Source organism: Chrysemys picta, chromosome 8, assembly GCF_011386835.1.
Source record: "Chrysemys picta bellii isolate R12L10 chromosome 8, ASM1138683v2, whole genome shotgun sequence".
Classification (NCBI taxonomy): Eukaryota; Metazoa; Chordata; order Testudines; family Emydidae; genus Chrysemys; species Chrysemys picta.
Genome location: NC_088798.1, coordinates 68,585,884 through 68,604,323, shown reverse-complemented (window position 1 = coordinate 68,604,323; position 18,440 = coordinate 68,585,884). Strand labels below are relative to the sequence as shown.

The following is an 18,440-nucleotide window of genomic DNA, read 5'->3' as shown; positions in this document are numbered from 1 at the left end:
AAAGAGCCGGTCAGGAGGTGGCAGGGAGGAGCCCCAAAGGAACAGGCCCGCCGCGATGCAGAGAGAGAGTCACCCTGGGACCTCCCAAAGGGGGAATATGGGGAATCCCCTCCCACGGGGAATGCCCAGCGTCAGGGACAACCGACCGGCTCGAGGGGACCCACGGGACATGAGCTGCTATTACTGCGGCCGAAGAGGCCACGTTCGGGCCCAGTGCCCCAAGCTCAAGGACAGACTGAGCAGACCGAACCCGCACCGGGTTAACTTGGTAGAGGCCCAGACGGACGAGGGGCAGGCTTCTCACGCAAGAGGGGCTGGCAGCTTATCAACTGCTCAAGAGAGAGAAGGGCCCCAGGCCAGCTTCTCTGGGGGGCCAGATGCTCCGGATTCAAAGTTCTCCGTTTACAGGGTTGGCGCGGGGCTGTCCCTGCGGAGCGAGTGCCTTGTTCCCCTGGAGGTGGATGGGAAGAAAGTTTATGGATACTGGGACATGGGCGCAGAGGTGACACTGGCCCGGCCCGAGGTGGTGGCCCCAGATCGGGTGATGCCCAACACCTTCCTGACCCTGACCGGGGTGGGCGGGACCCCATTCAAGGTTCCCGTAGCGAGGGTACACCTGAAATGGGGGGCCAAGGAGGGCCCCAAGGACGTGGGAGTGCACCACCATTTGCCCACTGAGGTGTTGATGGGGGGGGACCTAGAGGACTGGCCAAGCAGCCCCCAGACCGCCTTAGTCGTGACCCGTAGCCAGAGCCGGCGAGGGGCACTACGCCCTGACCTTGGGAAGGATGTCCCACCGGAGGCACCGAACCCTTCCCGGGTGGGGAGGGAACACCCAAGGACAGGCCTCGGGGTGGCTGGGGCTTCCGACCCAGCCGACGAGAGGGAGCAGGTCCCCATCCCTTCCCCAGCCGCCGAGTTCCAGGCCGAGTTGCAGAAGGACCCCTCCCTGCGGAAGCTAAGGTGCCTGGCTGACCTCAGTGTGGTACAGACCATGAGGAGAGGATGCAAGGAGAGGTTCCTGTGGGAGAAGGGGTTCCTGTACCGAGAGTGGGCTCCCCCAGGGGAAGTGGAGCCGTGGGGGATCAGGAGACAGCTGGTGGTTCCCCAGAAGTTTCGCCACAAGCTACTGTACCTGGCCCATGACATCCCTCTCGCAGGGCACCAGGGGATCCGGCGCACCAGGCAGAGGCTGCTACAGAACTTTTACTGGCCCGGGGTCTTCACCAACGTCCGGCAGTACTGCCGATCCTGTGACCCCTGCCAGAGGGTGGGAAAGGCCCGGGACAAGGGGAAGGCAGCATTGAGACCTTTGCCCATCATAGAGGAGCCTTTCCAGAAGGTGGCCATGGACATAGTGGGACCTCTCAGCAAGACGACCCGGTCTGGGAAGAAATACATCCTGGTGGTGGTAGATTTCGCCACCCGCTACCCCGAGGCAGTGCCCTTATCGTCCATCGAAGCAGACACTGTGGCGGATGCGCTGCTGACCATTTTCAGCCGAGTGGGGTTCCCCAAGGAAGTCTTGACGGACCAAGGGTCCAGCTTCATGTCGGCCCTACTCCGGTGCTTGTGGGAGAGATGTTGGGTCCGGCACAACTGGGCCTCAGCATATCACCCCCAATCCAACGGGCTGGTGGAGAGGTTCAATGGGACGCTAAAAATGATGCTGAAAACATTTATGAATCAGCACCCGCAGGACTGGGACAAGTACTTACCTCACCTGCTGTTTGCGTACAGGGAGGTACCCCAGGAGTCTACCGGGTTTTCGCCTTTCGAACTGCTATATGGAAGGCGGGTAAGGGGGCCCCTGGACCTGATGAGAGACGAATGGGAGGGGAAGGCCACTCCTGACGGAGAGTCGGTGGTGGAGTATGTCCTGACCTTCCGGGAACGACTTGCCGAGCTCATGGGCCTGGCCAGGGAGAATCTGGCCAGAGCCCAGAGGAAGCAGAAGGTCTGGTATGACCGCACAGCACGGGCCCGCGCCTTCGCCACTGGGGATCAGGTGATGGTCCTCATCCCCGTGAGGAAAAACAAACTCCAGGCCGCCTGGGAAGGGCCCTTCAAGGTTGTCAAGCAACTAAACGAGGTAAACTATGTGGTGGAGCTGTCAAACCGGGCACACCACCACCGGGTGTACCATGTGAATATGATGAAGCCATATTATGACAGGGGGAATATGGTGTTGGCCGTGTGTGGACATTGGGAGGGGCAGGGAGATGACCCTTTAGTAGATCTATTCCCTGGGACAAGAGTTGGCTTCCCCCTGGAAGCAATTCCCCTCTCTGATCGGCTAACCCCTGCCCAGCGAGCTGAGATCGGAGGGGTGCTGCATCTGTACCAACAGCTGTTTTCCAACCAGCCTGGACGCACTAATCTGACTGTCCACCGGGTGCAGACAGGATCGCACCCGCCTATAAAATGCTCCCCCTTCCGAGCCACAGGGAAAACTGCTCAGGACCTGGAAAGAGAGGTCAATGACATGCTGGCTTTGGGGGTGATCCAGCCGTCTTCCAGCCCTTGGGCCTCGCCGGTGGTGCTGGTCCCCAAAAAGGACGGGTTGATCCGGTTCTGTGTGGACTATCGGAAGCTCAATGCCATCACTGTAGCCGATGCCTACCCCATGCCCAGGCCGGACGAGCTCCTAGACAAGCTGGGAGGTGCTCGGTACCTTACCACCATGGATCTTACAAAGGGCTATTGGCAAGTGCCGCTGGATGCAGATGCCAGGCTGAAATCGGCCTTTGTCACCCCTCTGGGGCTCTATGAGTTCCTGACCCTGCCCTTCGGCCTCAAGGGAGCGCCGGCCACCTTCCAGCGCCTGGTGGATCAGCTACTGAGGGGGATGGAGAGTTTTGCCGTGGCGTATATCGATGACATCTGTGTCTTTAGCCAGACCTGGGAGGACCACATATCCCAGGTTAGACAAGTGCTGGACCGACTCCAGAAGGCTGGGCTGACCGTAAAACCGGAGAAGTGCAAGGTGGGGATGGCTGAGGTATCCTACCTAGGCCACCGGGTGGGAAGCGGCTGCCTAAAGCCGGAACCAGCCAAAGTGGAGGTGATCAGAGACTGGCCCGTTCCTCAGACCAAAAAGCAGGTCCAAGCCTTTATTGGGATGGCAGGGTACTATCGGAGGTTCGTGCCCCACTTTAGCGCCATAGCCGCCCCCATCACTGAGCTGTGCAAGAAGGGGAAGCCAGACAAAGTGGTCTGGACCGAGGAGTGCCAGGAGGCTCTCCGGGCGCTGAAGGAGGCTCTGGTCAGTGGCCCAGTTCTGGCAAACCCAGACTTTGACAAGCCCTTTATGGTGTTCACCGACGCCTCAGACACAGGACTGGGGGCGGTGTTAATGCAGGAGGATGAAAAGGGGGAGAGACACCCCATCGTGTACCTGAGCAAGAAGTTGCTACCCCGGGAGCAGAACTACGCGGCCATCGAGAAGGAATGCCTGGCCATGGTGTGGGCCCTCAAGAAACTAGAGCCATATCTCTTTGGGCATCACTTCACCGTGCACACCGACCACTTTCCCCTGACCTGGCTGCACCAGATGAAAGGAGCCAACGCCAAGCTCCTGAGATGGAGCCTGCTCCTGCAGGATTATGACATGGACGTGGTCCATGTGAAGGGACGTGACAACCTGATAGCGGACGCATTGTCCCGGAGAGGGAGCCCTGAACTTCCCCAGGTCACTGGTCAGAGTGACCCCGCTCAGTTCAGTCTCGAAGGGGGGAGAGATGTGACAGAGCAGGGAGCAGGGCAGATTTGACCTGGGAATGTTGCAGGGGGATTGCAGTGAGGAGGGGGGACTTCCCTTGAAGGAAGCTACCTGAGCTGTAACCTGAGCCAGGAACGGGGGTGGGGAGAATTAACACCTTCTGCCCGGGAGACTGAACAAAGGAGAGGAGCAGCAGGAGGAGTTTTGAGTTTAGTTTCGGTTTGGGCTGGGTGGTGCAACGCAGGGAACCCCAAGCTGGGGTCTAAGCTCCCTGAACCTCCCAGAGGGACCTAATTGAGGGGGTCTGGTCGTACCTACACGCTCTGCTTGAGACTGTGTTCCTGTCCTTAAATAAACCTTCTGCTTTACTGGCTGGTTGAGAGTCGCAGTGAATCTCGGGAAGAGGGGTGCAGGGCCCTGACTCCCCCACACTCCGCAACAGCTCCCTCCCCAAATCCCCGCCCTGGCCCCGCCTCTTCCCCAACCACGTGACATTCCTCCTCCCTCCCAGGCTTGCCACTGTAATGGCGGCAAGCTGGGAGGGAGGGGGTGGTGGTTGGCTTCCAGTTCCTGGAGCTGGTGAGTACGGGCACCGGGCGGGCAAGGGGGCTGCTCCCCCAGTAGGGAGATGGGGGGCTCCAGGGCTCCAGACCCCAGCAGCGGCGGGGGAGAGTGGCTCGGGGCCACTCGAGTGGCCATGTAAAGTTTATCGGCTCGGGGTGGACCCCGGCCAGTCCTCGCCCCTGTAGGGGGGTGGTAAGGAGCCGAGTCCTCCCCTCCCACCCTGTCCTGGCTCCTCAGCTGAGCCCCCCCGTCTCCCTCCTGGGAGCAGCCCCCTTGCCTGCCCGCCTGGTGCTTCCAGCTCCAGGAACTGGAAGCCGGCCATCACCCCCTCCCCTCCAGGCTTGCGCCGGCATTACAGCTGCAAGCCTGGGAGGGAGAAGGAATGCCGCTCAGCTGAGGAGCCAGGACGAGCGGGGAGAGGGGACTCAGATCCTTACCTGGCCTGCGGCGGCTGGCGGAACATGCTGGTGCGGGGTGAGGACGCTACCCCCCCTACAGGGCAGGGCAAGGAGCAGTCTGAGGTCCTCCCACCCCCCCCAGCCAATAAACTTTGCGCGGCCCTGAGCCGCTCTCCCCTGCCGCTGCCGGGGTTCGGAGCCCCGCGCCTCTCCCACTTGGCTGCGCTCCAGCAGCTCCTTCCCTACGGGGCGGTGGGACGCCCCACATGTGCCCGGGGCCTGCTAATTCCCCCGGCACCTGCAAAACGCCTTCTCCCCCCCCCCCCCCACACACACACACTTTTTTTGTTGTTGTTGTTTTTTTGCTCCGTTCTCCCCCCCGCGTCCCGATATTTCATGTCAGTAATCTGGTCACCCTACCCTTAGTCTCCTCTTTTCCAAGTTGAAAAGTCCCAGCCTCTTTAATCTCTCCTCATATGGGACCCATTCCAAACCCCTAATCATTTTAGTTGCCCTTCTCTGAACCTTTTCTAATGCCAATATATCTTTTTTGAGATGAGGGGACCACATCTGTATGCAGTATTCAAGATGTGGGAGTACCATGGATTTATATAAGGGCAATAAGATATTCTCTGTCTTATTCTCTATCCGTTTTTGAATGATTCCTAACCTCCTGTTTGCTTTTTTGACTGCCGTTGCACACTGCATGGAAGTTTTAGAGAATTATCCACGATGACTCCAAGATCTCTTTCCTGATTAGCTGTAGCTAAATTAACCCCCATCATATTGTATGTATAGTTGGGGTTATTTTTTCCAATGTGGATTACTTTACATTTATCTACATTAAATTTCATTTGCCATTTTGCTGCCCAATCGCTTAGTTTTGTGAAGAACAGGAGGACTTGTGGCACCTTAGAGACTAACAAATTTATTAGAGCATAAGCTTTCGTGGACTACAGCCCACTTCTTCGGATGCATATAGAATGGAACATATATTGAGGAGATATATATACACACACAGACAGAGAGCATAAACAGGTGGGAGTTTATGCTCTCTGTCTGTGTGTATATATATCTCCTCAATATATGTTCCATTCTATATGCATCCGAAGAAGTGGGCTGTAGTCCACGAAAGCTTATGCTCTAATAAATTTGTTAGTCTCTAAGGTGCCACAAGTCCTCCTGTTCTTCTTTTTGCGGATACAGACTAACACGGCTGCTACTCTGAAACTTTTAGTTTTGTGAGATCCTTTTGAAGTTCTTCACAGTCTGTTTTGGTCTTAACTATCTTGATCAGTTTAGTATCATCTGCAAACTTTGCCACCTTGCCCCTTTCTCCAGATCATTTATGAATAAGTTGAATATGATTGGTCCTAGGACTGACCCTTGGGGAACACCACTAGTTACCCCTCTCCATTCTGAAAATTTACCATTTATTCCTACCCTTTGTTCCCTGTCTTTTAACCAGTTCTCAATCCATGAAATGATCTTCCCTCTTATCCCATGACAACTTAATTTACGTAACAGCCTTTGGTGAGAGACCTCGCCAAAGGCTTTCTGGAAATCTAAGTACACTATGTCCACTGGATCCCCCTTGTCCACATGTTTGTTGACCCCTTCAAAGAACTTTAATAGATTAGGAAGACATGATTTCCCTTTACAGAAACCATGTTGACTTTTGACCAACAATTTATGTTCTTCTCTGTGTCTGACAATTTTATTCTTTACTATTGTTTCAACTAATTTTACTAATAATTCTGGGGATCTCAATCTTTCTCTCTATCTCTAGTTATTCTGCCTTGTTAGAATCCAAACAATCCAGAGATTAAAGGATCTTTCTTTGAATCCATATTTATAATTTCTTCACACCAGAAAGCAAGATCATAAAATCATAGGACTGGAAGGGACCTCGAGAGGTCATCTAGTCCAGTCCCCTGCACTCATGGCATGACTAAGTATTATCTAGACCATTCTTGACTGGTGTTTGTCTAACCTGCTCTTAAAAATCTCCAATGATGGAGACTCCATAACGTCCCTAGGCAATTTATTCCAGTGCTTAACCACCCTGACAGTTAGGAAGTTTTTCCTAATATCCAACCTAAACCTCCCTTGCTCCAATTTAAGCCCATTGCTTCTTGTCCTATTCTCAGAGGTTAAGAAAAACAGTTTTTCTCCCTCCTCCTTGTAATAACAATTTTCAAGTATGTTAAAGGTTATCATGTCCCCTTTCAGTCTTCTCTTTTCCAGACTAAACAAACCCAATTTTTTAAATCTTCACTAATTGGTCATATTTTCTAGACCTTTAATCATTTTTGTTGCTCTTCTCTGAACTCTCTCCAGTTTGTCCACATCTTTCCTGAAATGTGGTACCCAGAACTGGACACAATACTCCAGCTGGGGCCTCTCTACCCATGTGAACTTTTCCTCTGATGAGGATGAGTGAAGAAAGCACTTAGCCTTTTGACCTCTGACCATCATGCATAATTTGCTTTGAAATTAGCATTTTCTGTTAAAGTCCTTAAGTCCTTCATTAGCATTTCACAAGATTTCTTGGGTGGATTATTTAGTCTCAGGATATACACCATGTAAATGTTTGCTTTTACATTACAACAGGAACAGATACGTGAAAATGATACATGTAACATTCCACTAGTTTTCATGAAGTTTAAAATCTGAGGACACATCTAACACTTTGATCTACTAACACACAAGTGAACTGGCTTGGGGTTCTGACCTGAGCTGACACCTGGTTTGCCAGCATCACAATCTGCATGTGGAACTCCTATTTGCAGAGGGAGAGAGAGCTGAATGGAATTGGGGTACATAGCTCTTAGAGCACCCGTCCAACAGAATTACGTTTTTCTCCAACCTCAGCTCTTCCCTCCTTCTCCCTCTTTTCACAGATCTTTAGGCCAGGAGGGCCCCATCATGACCCAGCTCATCTGAGCTTCACAGGTGAGAGATCCCTGCCTGGAGTTCAATAGCCTGTGACTGAGCTACAGCAGATCTTTCGGAATGAGACCCATTTACCACAGCCCTAAGTGAGCTGCTCCGGTGGTCGATCACCCTGAGCATTAGAAATCACACCTTGTTTTGCTCCATGTCACATGAACAAAACCACTGCTGGGCATCTCTCTCCTGGTCCAGAGGTTTCATCTCTCCAGGGCTGGTGACATTAAGTTGCTAGTAGGGCCGGCTCCAGGCACCAGCTCCTCAAGCAGGTGTTTGGGGCGGCCGCTCCAGAGAGGGGCGGCAGTTCCAGGTATTCGGCAGCAATTCGGCGGATGGTCCCTCACTCCGCCAGGGAGTGAAGGACCTCCCGCCGAATTGCCGCCACAGATTGCGATCGTGCCTTTTTTTAGATCGCGATCGCGGCTTTTTTTGTTTTGTTTTGGCTGCTTGGGGCTGCCAAAACCCTGGAGCTGGCCCTGATTGCTAGGGGAGGGCTCATGCCTTGTGAACCCACTCCCACCAGCAACTCATCAGAGCCAGGGTCTGGTAAGCTTCAGGACACATGTTTGGCCAGGCTTTTATTAACTTTTACAACGGGGAGTGCGCAGAAACTATGAGGTAAGTCTGCTACAGTCTCTTGAATTGTACTTGTGTAGGCAATGGGAGCCTTATGCATAGGTCTTAATAGTTAGCAGTAGGGTCCTTGGTGGGCTGGGTGGCCTAGTGGTTAGTATCCACTCAGTCATTGGGTAGCGGTAGGGGAGCTCAGACCTGCCACTCCACTGGTCTCTGACCCTGGACCCTAAGAGTGTAATCTGCATTGACCCCGGGGGGTGGGCAAGTTACCCTCCCTGGGGACACTTCCTGCCACTGCTCCCTTTGCTTCTGATCCTGGGTAAGGAAAAAGAAAAAAGGAAGCAGAACTGTCAGCCCCAGCTGGGATCAGCACACAGTCATAGTATTTCAGGGAGGTGTCTCCAGTACTCTTCCCCAGCTGGGCTGTCTCAAGTTGGCGGGGTGGGGCTAGCTGGGCCCAGCACTGTCTTTTAACCCCTTCCATGCCAGTGTGGGATTTGTATACCCATCACATAGATCAACACAAGCATTGAATGAGAAATGCCAGGATCTGCCTGTCAGGCTGTGATAAATGAAGTGTGTGCAGGGGTGGGGGAGCTCCCTTTGATGGACACCCAGCCAGCCTGTTAGCTGTAAAATCCCTCTTGTAGCGGTTCTCTGCTTGCTTTACCTGTAAAGGGTTAACAAGCCCACAGGTAAAAGAAAAGGAGTGGGCATCTGACCAAAAGAGCCAATGGGAAGGCTAGAACTTTTAAATTTGGGAAAGAAATTTTCTCTTTGTCTATTGTTCTCTGGGCTGCAGGGACATGGAGCAGCAATGCTATAAGCAGAAATGCTGTGTAAGGTTTGAACCAGGTATGAAAAAGTATCTTCCATACCTAGAAGAAATAATTTGGATAGGGAATGTTTAATTAGACGCTATCAGGTTTATTTCTTATTTTGGCTTGTGGATCTCCTCCGTGCTAACCCCAGATAAAGGTTACAAGCAAACAAAAGTAACAATTCTAATCCCTTGATCCAACCCATGATAACATCCATCTCCCAAAACAGAGTCACAAAACTGACCAGATAGTTCTACCCTGAGCAAGTGGCCTGGTGGCTGGAGCTTTGTTATGCATGCCTGGGCCCTGTCATGTGTTGTGGTGTGGGTGGCAGTGATGTCCCTCTGTTTCACCCTCTGTGGCTAGTCAGAGTTCAGGGCCCTGGAGAAGTAGGAATTCATGGAGTCTGGAATTTTCTATGATGCACTTTTGTTTATTTACAAGGAATGCACAAAATCCTGCTTCTATGAGCACAGAAGGCGTCAAGAATAAGAGGAGCAGTTTCCCAGCTTACAGCCCCAAGCCTCTTTAGAGAGCAAACCCAAAAGCTCTCTCACTAGCTTTTTGCAGGTCACATTGGGCTCACCAGCTATTGCTTGGATTTTTTGTTTTTTGCCTCTGCCTGCCTCTCTCTTTGTCCTTATTTGTTCTCAGTTTCTGTGTGTTCTGCCTTCCCTCCCACACCCAAAACAATACTTTGCAAAAGCCTCTACCCACCAGTCCACTCTATTCCTGGGAGGGCTCACAACCCCCTGTTGTCCTGGGGAGTGGGGCTTCTGATTAGCTCATCCTGACACTTCTGGTAACTGCAGGCTGCAGTAATGCCCCGGCTCAGAGGGGTTTGTAATCAAAGCAGTCACTGGTCCCTCTCAGCATAATGCTATCAAAGTGCAGCCAATTGACCCAGGGCATTCTCCTTTTCCTCCTCATTCAGTGCCAGTATAAAGATGTCCATTTCTATGTGACACCCCCTCTCCCTCCATGAGACAGTCCCTTTCTCTCATGAGGCCGCAGTATAGAGACAAAGCCATGCAAATGCAGACTGCTGTCACCCAGTGAACACACACTCAGTGCAGCACAACTGTGTGTGGAAGGCAAATGGGACTTTAGCCCCTCACTAAGAGCTGTTCTAACATGCACCAATTTGGGATAATCTTCAAAGGGCCATGAGGCCAGTGAGAATGGACAGAGTGCAGTGCACCCCAGATCCCCTTCCGTCAGCACTCTCATACCTCCAACAGGCTATGGCTGGTGTAGATGCCTATTATCTTCCATTGCTTCTGGGTGACTAGAGAGGAGAACAGTCTCCACCCTTCCCAGGTAGCTGTCACAGAGCCATGGAGCTGGAGGGCTGGGATTAAGTGGGAGGTGACTTCAAATAATGAGCTCACTTGGCAAGGTCCTGTCTCAGGGATAGTCTTGCTACAGGCAAAATGCCCCGCAGGAGGCAACCAGCTGCAGTCCTCGCATGGCAGCCCAAACAGGTAAAGTACCATCTAACTGCTGTAATTATCAAGCCAAGCTTTTAGCTGCACCCACTTATTGACAAATCTACAGAAAAGCAGCACAACTCTCATTCAGATCTAAGCAACACACCAAGAAAAGATACTGCACATCTCTCACACAGGGACCCAGACATGCTCCAGTCCTTCTGTAAAGGAAAACTACGCTCATAGGGTAAGCCCAACTACAGCTCCATCTTCCCCTTTTCTGCCACACACTGCAATGCCTCCCCATGCTGGGACTGCTCAGATGTCACTAGATTACAGCAGCAACTGAGTGAATGCCCTGGACAACGCATGTAAACACGGAGCCCCCGATTCCATCCTGCCCCTTGATCAATCAGGAGATGGTGGCAGGCAGGGGGCACTGAAACCCATTCCCCATGATCACCCAGTGCTACGGAAAGGGGCCAAGTCCCCACAATCTCTCTCACTGGTTCCCCTGGCAGTTGCAAAGTCTCCACTTACCAATAAAATACTCTCCCAGGACATCCAGCGAATAGGGAGCACGGCCCGCCCCTGGATTCGGTAATAGTCTCCACTGTACAGGTTCCTGCTCATGCCGAAGTCTGCTATCTTGATGGTGTAGTTCTTACCCACCAAGCAGTTGCGTGTGGCCAGGTCCCGATGCACAAAATTCAGAGAGGACAGGTACTTCATGCCAGAGGCAATCTGAGTGGCCATGAACCTCAGGTCAGTGTAGCTGCAGAGACAGGGAAGGCCAAAGGAGAGGTGAGGCTGCTGAGCAGGCCTTGAGCCACCTGGGTGTGATGTCACCTAAACAGGAGCAGCTGGACCTCATCCTCGGCAACTCACAGCAGCCTGCCCTTGTACGATGCAAACCCTGGGGCAACAACCTGGACACCAACAGCCTACAGCAGAAGCTCCCATGGTAATTGCTGGATGTATCATGGAGAGCAGGCCCTGGCTAGACACTGCACTGGAAGGGCCAGTCAGGACAGGAGTGCCCTGACAGTGTGTCACTGGCAGGGCAGTAAGAAATGAGCATGGCATGAATGGCAGAGTGGCCTGACCAGATTCCTACTGGGCAGCAGCTCCTGCTTGTCCAAGCCCCAGCTACCCAAAGGTTTGGCACATCCCCAAAACAGGGCAACGGCACAAAATGCTGGAGTCACCAGGAGAAGCCCAAGAAACGACAATGAAATAGGCATTTCCTCCTGCTTGTGCTTTCACCACCTCCACCTGGTCACACTCGCTCTCCCTACCCCCACCCAGCCACCCCCCACTCTGCCCCAGCCCCTGCTCTCCTTACCTCCACCCAGACACCCCTCTCCCCAACCTCCTCTCACTGCCCCCATCTGGTCACATTTGTTCTCTTCACCCCACTCAGCCACACCTGTCCTCCCTTTCCACTCACCCAGCCACACCTACTCTGCCCCAACACCTATTTAGCAACACCATTACTCCTCACCCAGGTGCACCAGTTCTCACAACCCCACTCCCACCCAGCCACACCTGCTCTCGTGACCCCTCCCCCACCTGCTCTCCTCTACCCATCACATCTGCTCTCCCTGCCCCTACCCAGTCATATCCTCCCCTTTCTGCATCCCCCACAAAGTCCCACACAGTCTTGCCCTTCTGCCCCACCATGCTGTGAGAGTGGTAGAGTCCTGTATAGCTGAGGAGCCCCATACAGGAGCGGAAGGGCTACCTGACAATGGGTCCATTGCTGGCAGGGGGGAGCTGGGGCTCGTGGCGGGATAGGAACTGATTGAGGTCGCCGTTCTCCATGTACTCAGTAATCATGCAGAGAGGATCGTCGGTGATGCACACTGCCAGCAGACGGATGATATTGGGGTCCTTGAGCCGTGACATGATCTTAATCTCCTTCAAAAAGTCATTCCTTTCAGAAACAAAACCACACAGACACACGTGAGCCCACAGGGACAGGTATCCGACACATGTGGGCATACATGGACAGACCCAGAGACACACAGACAGAGAGACACAGACCCCCAGGGACAGATGGACAGAGGCAAAACATGCAGGGCACTTGAGTTAATGATACAATGTACAACAGGGGAAAGTACCACAAAGAACAATTTTCACAGCAAAGTATACTAATACTCATGACAGATGTTAATGGGAAGATATTGCTAGCCTTTGCCATGTGGCACCAGGCTTTAGGGCCTGGCAGGTCCATCTGGAGCAGCAATCGATGGTGCACACTCAGGGACTTCCCAGGCAAGTTGGTTATTCATAGAACGTACTCATGGCCTGAGTCAGAGGTGGTAACAAATGGCACACAGGCAACTTGCTCTTCCCAGAAACCTTAGTTAAGGCATCATGGCTCTGACACCAAAAGGCAGCTCTCTCAGGCCAGTGTCTCTTGTGGACCATCCTGGAGTCTCACTAACAAGCACTCTGTTCCCTGTTCCTGCCTCACTTCCTGGGGTTTATACCCGGGAAACCCCTTAGGCCCTGGCTGCTCCCCTAGGATCACATGGGCCTGGAAGATGACCTGGCCATTACTCTCCAACCCCACCCCTTCAGGCGGCTGCTCTGCAACACAAAGGAAGCTCTATAAGGTTTTGCTGCCCATTGGACAAAGGAGAGTGCTTTGACTTCCACAGCCCCTCCATAGCTGCCGCTGGACAGGTTCCTGCATGGGTCCCATCAGTAAGGCTAAGGGGGGAGGGATAGCTCAGTGGTTTGAGCATTGGCCTGCTAAACCCAGGGTTGTGAGTTCAATCCTTAAGGGGACCATTTAGGGAACTGGGGTTTAAAAAAAAAAAAAAACTATCTGGGGATTTGCCCTGCTTTGAGCAGGGGGGTTGGACTAGATGATCTCCTGAGGTCCCTTCCAACCCTGATATTCTATAACTGAGTCATGAGTATTTTTGGTAAAAGTCACGGGCAATAAATAAAAATTCACAGCCCATGATCTGTCCATGACTTACCCAAAATACCCATGACTAAATCTCTACTTCTGGGGCCCTGCTGCTCCAGGAGGCCCCTGATGTTCCAGGGGACCCCTGATGTGGGGGGCCTGCTCCAGTGCTGGGATTGACAGCCCCCCAGCAGCTGCTCCCAGAGACCGCTCTCTGGATGGCCTCCGGGCATCCCTGGGGCCACTGCTCCAGCCACCCTGGGACCACTGCTGCTTGGGCAGTCCCCAGGGTACTCCCAAGACCACTGCTCAGGTACTCCCCAGAGCCAGCTACACCGGCCACTGTTCCAGCAGACCCTGGAGCCAGCTGCCTGGGTTGCCCTGAAGTCAGTCGCACCAGCAGCTGCGGAAGTCATGGAGGTCCTCGAACGTCACAGAATCTGTGACTTCTGGGACCTCCATGAAAGAATTGCAGCCTAACCCATCAGTTTCATGAGCCAAGCACTAGGAAGCCAGCCTGATCTGCGGCATGCCTCCCAACATTTGCAGGGGCTGAAGTGGGACAGGTGCTGCTCCCTGGGGGCTGAAAGCAAGCCTGCCTCCCACTTACCCCACAGTGGTGGCTCCTCTCCTGCAGGGCTGGTTGGGTTCAGCTCCCTATGAGGGGCATTGTGACCTGGGTTCCTGGCATGCAGGGTCGCCATGCCAATCGTTCGTATGTGTCCTGGCCCCTCAATGAGGCGGGGAGCCAAGCCCAGCTAGACCTATGGGACAGGAGCTGCTTCAGCTGAGCTGGAGGGTCACAGTGGGACAGTCCTGTGAAACCTGGGACTGCTGGGAGGTCTGCTGCAGAGCGTTCAGGTACAGCTATGCTGGGAGGTGTAATCCCCAGCTCCAGGAGGTGTACACATGCTAGCTCTGCTCAAGCTCACACACTAAGAGATAGACATGTGGCCACAGCAGCAGAGGCAGTGCTTGAGCTAGCCCCTCAAGTGTGATCCCATCCTCAATCTAGCCATGTATTCGGGAAGCTAGCTTGAGCTACCATCCATGCTGCCATGGCAACACTGCTACTAATACGCTAGCATGTAGCTGTCTATCTGAGCTGGGAATTTCACCTCCAGCTGCTGTGTATATGTGCCCTGAGCGCCCTCGTGATCCAAAATAACTCATTGCACAATGGAAGTGCCTGGGGCAGAAAACCTTTCCGGGCCGTAGGAATGAAAGGGACAAAGATGGGAAGAAGAGAGGTTAGCCTCACTAAGGGACAGAGTTATGTTTGTATCTTAACTGGGCATTTCCAGACTTCCAAGTGTTTTGGAGCTTTTGAAATTTCCTGCAAATTTCCTGGACTTCTTTTCTAAAAAGTTTCTTGATTTTATTAACGACAACATTCTTGTGTTTTCCCTTTAATTGCTGATCCATGTTCTCAACCCTAAGTTCAGCTTCACAGAGTTTTGGTCTAGGTAGGATACATATGCATGCAGCAGGGACCTCACACTGCATAACCCCAGATTTTTTACTGTAACAGACACCTGTGGCTCCCTAGAACTACCTGGCTTTCCCTGTGTTGAAGCCCATGACTACTTGGGATTTCATGGCAACAATGGGGACAGCAATCAGGTCCGCTTGCTCTAAATGCATAGCCCCCTACCACTTGAGCTAAAGGAGACTCTCCAGTTGCTGTATAAGGCCTCTGACACAGGTGTGATTGCAAACTGAGCAGTCCTGATTCCAAAGTAGAAGGCAGCGGTGACAACCGCATACTAGTCAGATAAATAATAATAATAAAAGCTAATATTTTAAAAGTTCCTCTGTTTCCCATGCGGTTGATTGGTCCCTCTTTGGTGCATACTTTCAATCCAATACCATTTTTTAATGCAAAATACGGGACTTGCTCTAGTGAATGAGGTCACTGGCCCAACTAGATTAGACCTCCTTCAGGTGGCAGGGGGCACTGCAAGCCACTCAGAGATGCCCCCACAGACACATGGCCAAGGATGCCATGAGCCACTCAGTCCCCCTCCCCCATAACTGGGGGGCCTGTGAACTCCTTGGAGCTTGGCCTAACTTGACCAGACCGTGCTTCTTGGCACTGAGAGCAGAACCTATTGCTGAGGGTGGCAGGGCTCTTAGCAGAAGCCCAATGGGGTGGACTTGAACATGTGTAGTCTTTTAAAAATCAAACCTGCAAATGTCAAACCATGGGCAGCTAGGGAACAGCAGAGATGGGGGACCAGAGTCAGGCGCTGGGTGCAGATACTCAGGAGCAGATGTAACAGGAATGACTGATACTTGATTACATGGTTATGAGCATCAGAGAGGTAGCCATGTTAGTCTGTCTCCACAAAAATGAGGATTCCGGTGACACCTTAAAGACTAACAGATTTATTTGGGCATAAGCTTTCATGGGTAAAAACCCCCACTTCTTCAGATGCATGGAGTGAAAATTACAGATGCAGGTATAAATATACTGACACATGAGGAAAAGTGAATTACCTTACAAGTGGAGAACCAGTGTTGACAAGGCCAATTCAGTCAAGGTGGATGTGGTCCACTCCCAATAATTGAGGACGAGGTGTCAATAACAAGAGAGGGAAAATTGCTTTTGTAGTGAGCCAGCCACTCCCAGTCCCTATTCAAGCCCAAATTAATGGTGTTAAATTTGCAAATGAATTGTAGCTCTGCAGTTTCTCTTTGAAGTCTGTTCTTGAAGTTTTTTCATTGAAGGATGGCTACTTTTAAATCTGTTATTGAATGTCCAGAGAGATTGAACTGTTCTCCTACTGGCTTTTGTATGTTACCATTCCTGATGTCTGATTTATGTCCATTTATTCTTTTACATAGAGGCTGTCCAGTTTGGCCAAAGTACATGGCAGAGGGGCATTGCTGGCACATGATGGCATATATTGCATTAGTAGATGTGCAGGTGAATGAGACCCTGATGGTGTGGCTCATGAGGTTGGGTCCTCTGATGGTGTCACTAAAGTAGATATGGGGATAGAGTTAGCAACGGGGTTTCTTACAGGGATTGGTTCTTGGATTAGTGTTTCTGTGGTGTGGTGTGTAGTTGCTGGTGAGTATTTGCTTCAGGTTGGGGGGGCTATCTGTAAGCGAGGACTGGCCTACCTCCCAAGGTCTGTGAGAGTGAGGGATCGTTTTCCAGGATAGGTTGTAGATCGTTGATGATGTGCTGGAGAGGTTTTAGCTGGGGGCTGTACATAATGGCCAGTGGTGTTCTGTTATTTTCCTTGTTGGGCCTGTTCTGTAGTAGGTGAGTTCTGGGTTCCCGTCTCGCTCTGTCAATCTGTTTCCTCACCTTCAAGTCAGTGGCACTGCTATGGGTACCCACATGGCCCCATAGTATGCCAACATTTTAATGTCTGACTTAGAACAACGCTTCCTCAGCTCTCGTCCCCTAGTGCCCCTCCTCTACTTGCGCTACATTGATGACATCTTCCTCATATGGACCCATAGGAAGGAGGCCCTTGAAGAATTCCACCTGGATTTCAACAATTTCCGCCCCACCATCAATCTCAGCCTGGACCAGTCCACACAAGAGATCCACTTCCTGGACACTACAGTGCAAATAAGTGATGGTCACATAAAGTACCCTACTGACCACTATACTTACCTACATGCCTCCAGCTTCCATCCAGGACACATCACACGATCCATTGTCTACAGCCAAGCCGTAAGATACAACCGCATTTGTTCCAATCCCTCAGACAGAGACAAACACTTACAAGATCTTTATCAAGCATTCATAAAATTACAATACCCACCCAGTGGCGTAGCCAGGTTCTAACAGCAGGGGAAGCGAACAAATAAAAAAAGGCACCACCCGCTGTGAAGCAGCGAAGGAAAAAAAAAGAAAAACCCAAGTCTTGCCGATGAAGTCTGAAAAACCTGCCGCCGAATTGCCACCGAAGACCCAGAGTGACTGAAGCATCCGCCGCCAAAGACCCGGATGTGCCGCCCCTGCTGGGAAGTGCTCCCGAGTGAGTGTAAAATTAAAAAGGTGCCACCTTTGGGGAATGTGCTCAGTGGGAGTGGCCACTCCCCCTTCTCCCCCCCAGCTATGCTACTGTACCCACCTGGGGAAGTGAGGAAACAGATTGACAGAGCGAGACGGGTACCCAGAAGTCACCTACTACAGGTGACTTACGTAAAAGAATAAATGTACACAAATCAGACTTCAGGAATGGTAACATACAAAAGCCAGTAGAATAACAATTCAATCTTTCTGGACATTCAATAAACAGCTTTAAAAGTAGCCATATGTCAATAAAAAAAACTTCAAGAACAGACTTCAAAGAGAAACTGCAGACCTACAATTCAGTTGCAAATTTAACACCATTAATTTGGGCTTGAACAGGGACTGGGAGTGGCTGGCTCACTACAAAAGCAATTTTCCACCTCGTCCTCAATTATTGGGAGTGGACCACATCCATCCTGACTGAATTGGCCTTGTCAACACTGGTTCTCCACTTGTAAGGTAACTCACTTCTCCTCATGTGTCAGTATATTTATGCCTGCATCTGTACTTTTTACTCCATGCATCTGAAGAAGTGGGGTTTTTTACCCATGAAAGTTTATGCCCAAATAAATCTGTTAGTCTTTAAGGTGCCACCGGACTCCTCATAACCATGTGATGAAAGGCTACAGAGTTACACCCCCCCACAAGGGGGCCACATGCAACCCCATCTCTGGCATTTCCTGACTCCTCAGTGAGTTCTCAAAATGCTGCTTTCGGATGGAATTCCCTAGAGTTTTAAAAAAGAAATATCGTTCCATACGGCGTAAGTCTTTGGCGTCACCAGAATGCCCTGTGCCATGCAAGGGGAATGCTCAGAGCAAAGCCCTTGCTGCCTCCATTGTGTCCCTTGCTAAACCGTGTAAGGATGACATTTCAAAAGGGTCTAGGGAACACAGCAGACTTGAGTTGCTTTTGAAAATGGGACTTAGTCTTCTGTTACCCAGGGCCTGTGTGTATTTTTCTGAGTGAGGCTCAAGCTCACGGTACATACTGAGTCATCAAACTCCACATGACCC

The 18,440-nt window shown here is 51.7% G+C and overlaps 1 protein-coding gene and 1 long non-coding RNA gene across 2 annotated transcripts in view; both read right to left on the bottom strand.

Moving 5' to 3' along the window:
- Positions 1–18,440, bottom strand: part of DDR2 (discoidin domain receptor tyrosine kinase 2) — an 89,665-nt gene that overhangs the window by 7,767 nt on the left and 63,458 nt on the right. Inside the window, 2 exon segments of the mRNA XM_065554773.1 lie at positions 11,003–11,237; positions 12,207–12,398. Of these exon segments, the coding sequence (XP_065410845.1) occupies positions 11,003–11,237; positions 12,207–12,398 (427 nt within the window).
- On the bottom strand, positions 15,758–18,438 carry LOC135973126 (uncharacterized). Its single transcript, XR_010589819.1, has 2 exons — positions 17,020–18,438; positions 15,758–16,368 (listed from the first exon to the last, which is right to left on the bottom strand). It is a non-coding gene; the product is annotated as an uncharacterized LOC135973126 (long non-coding RNA).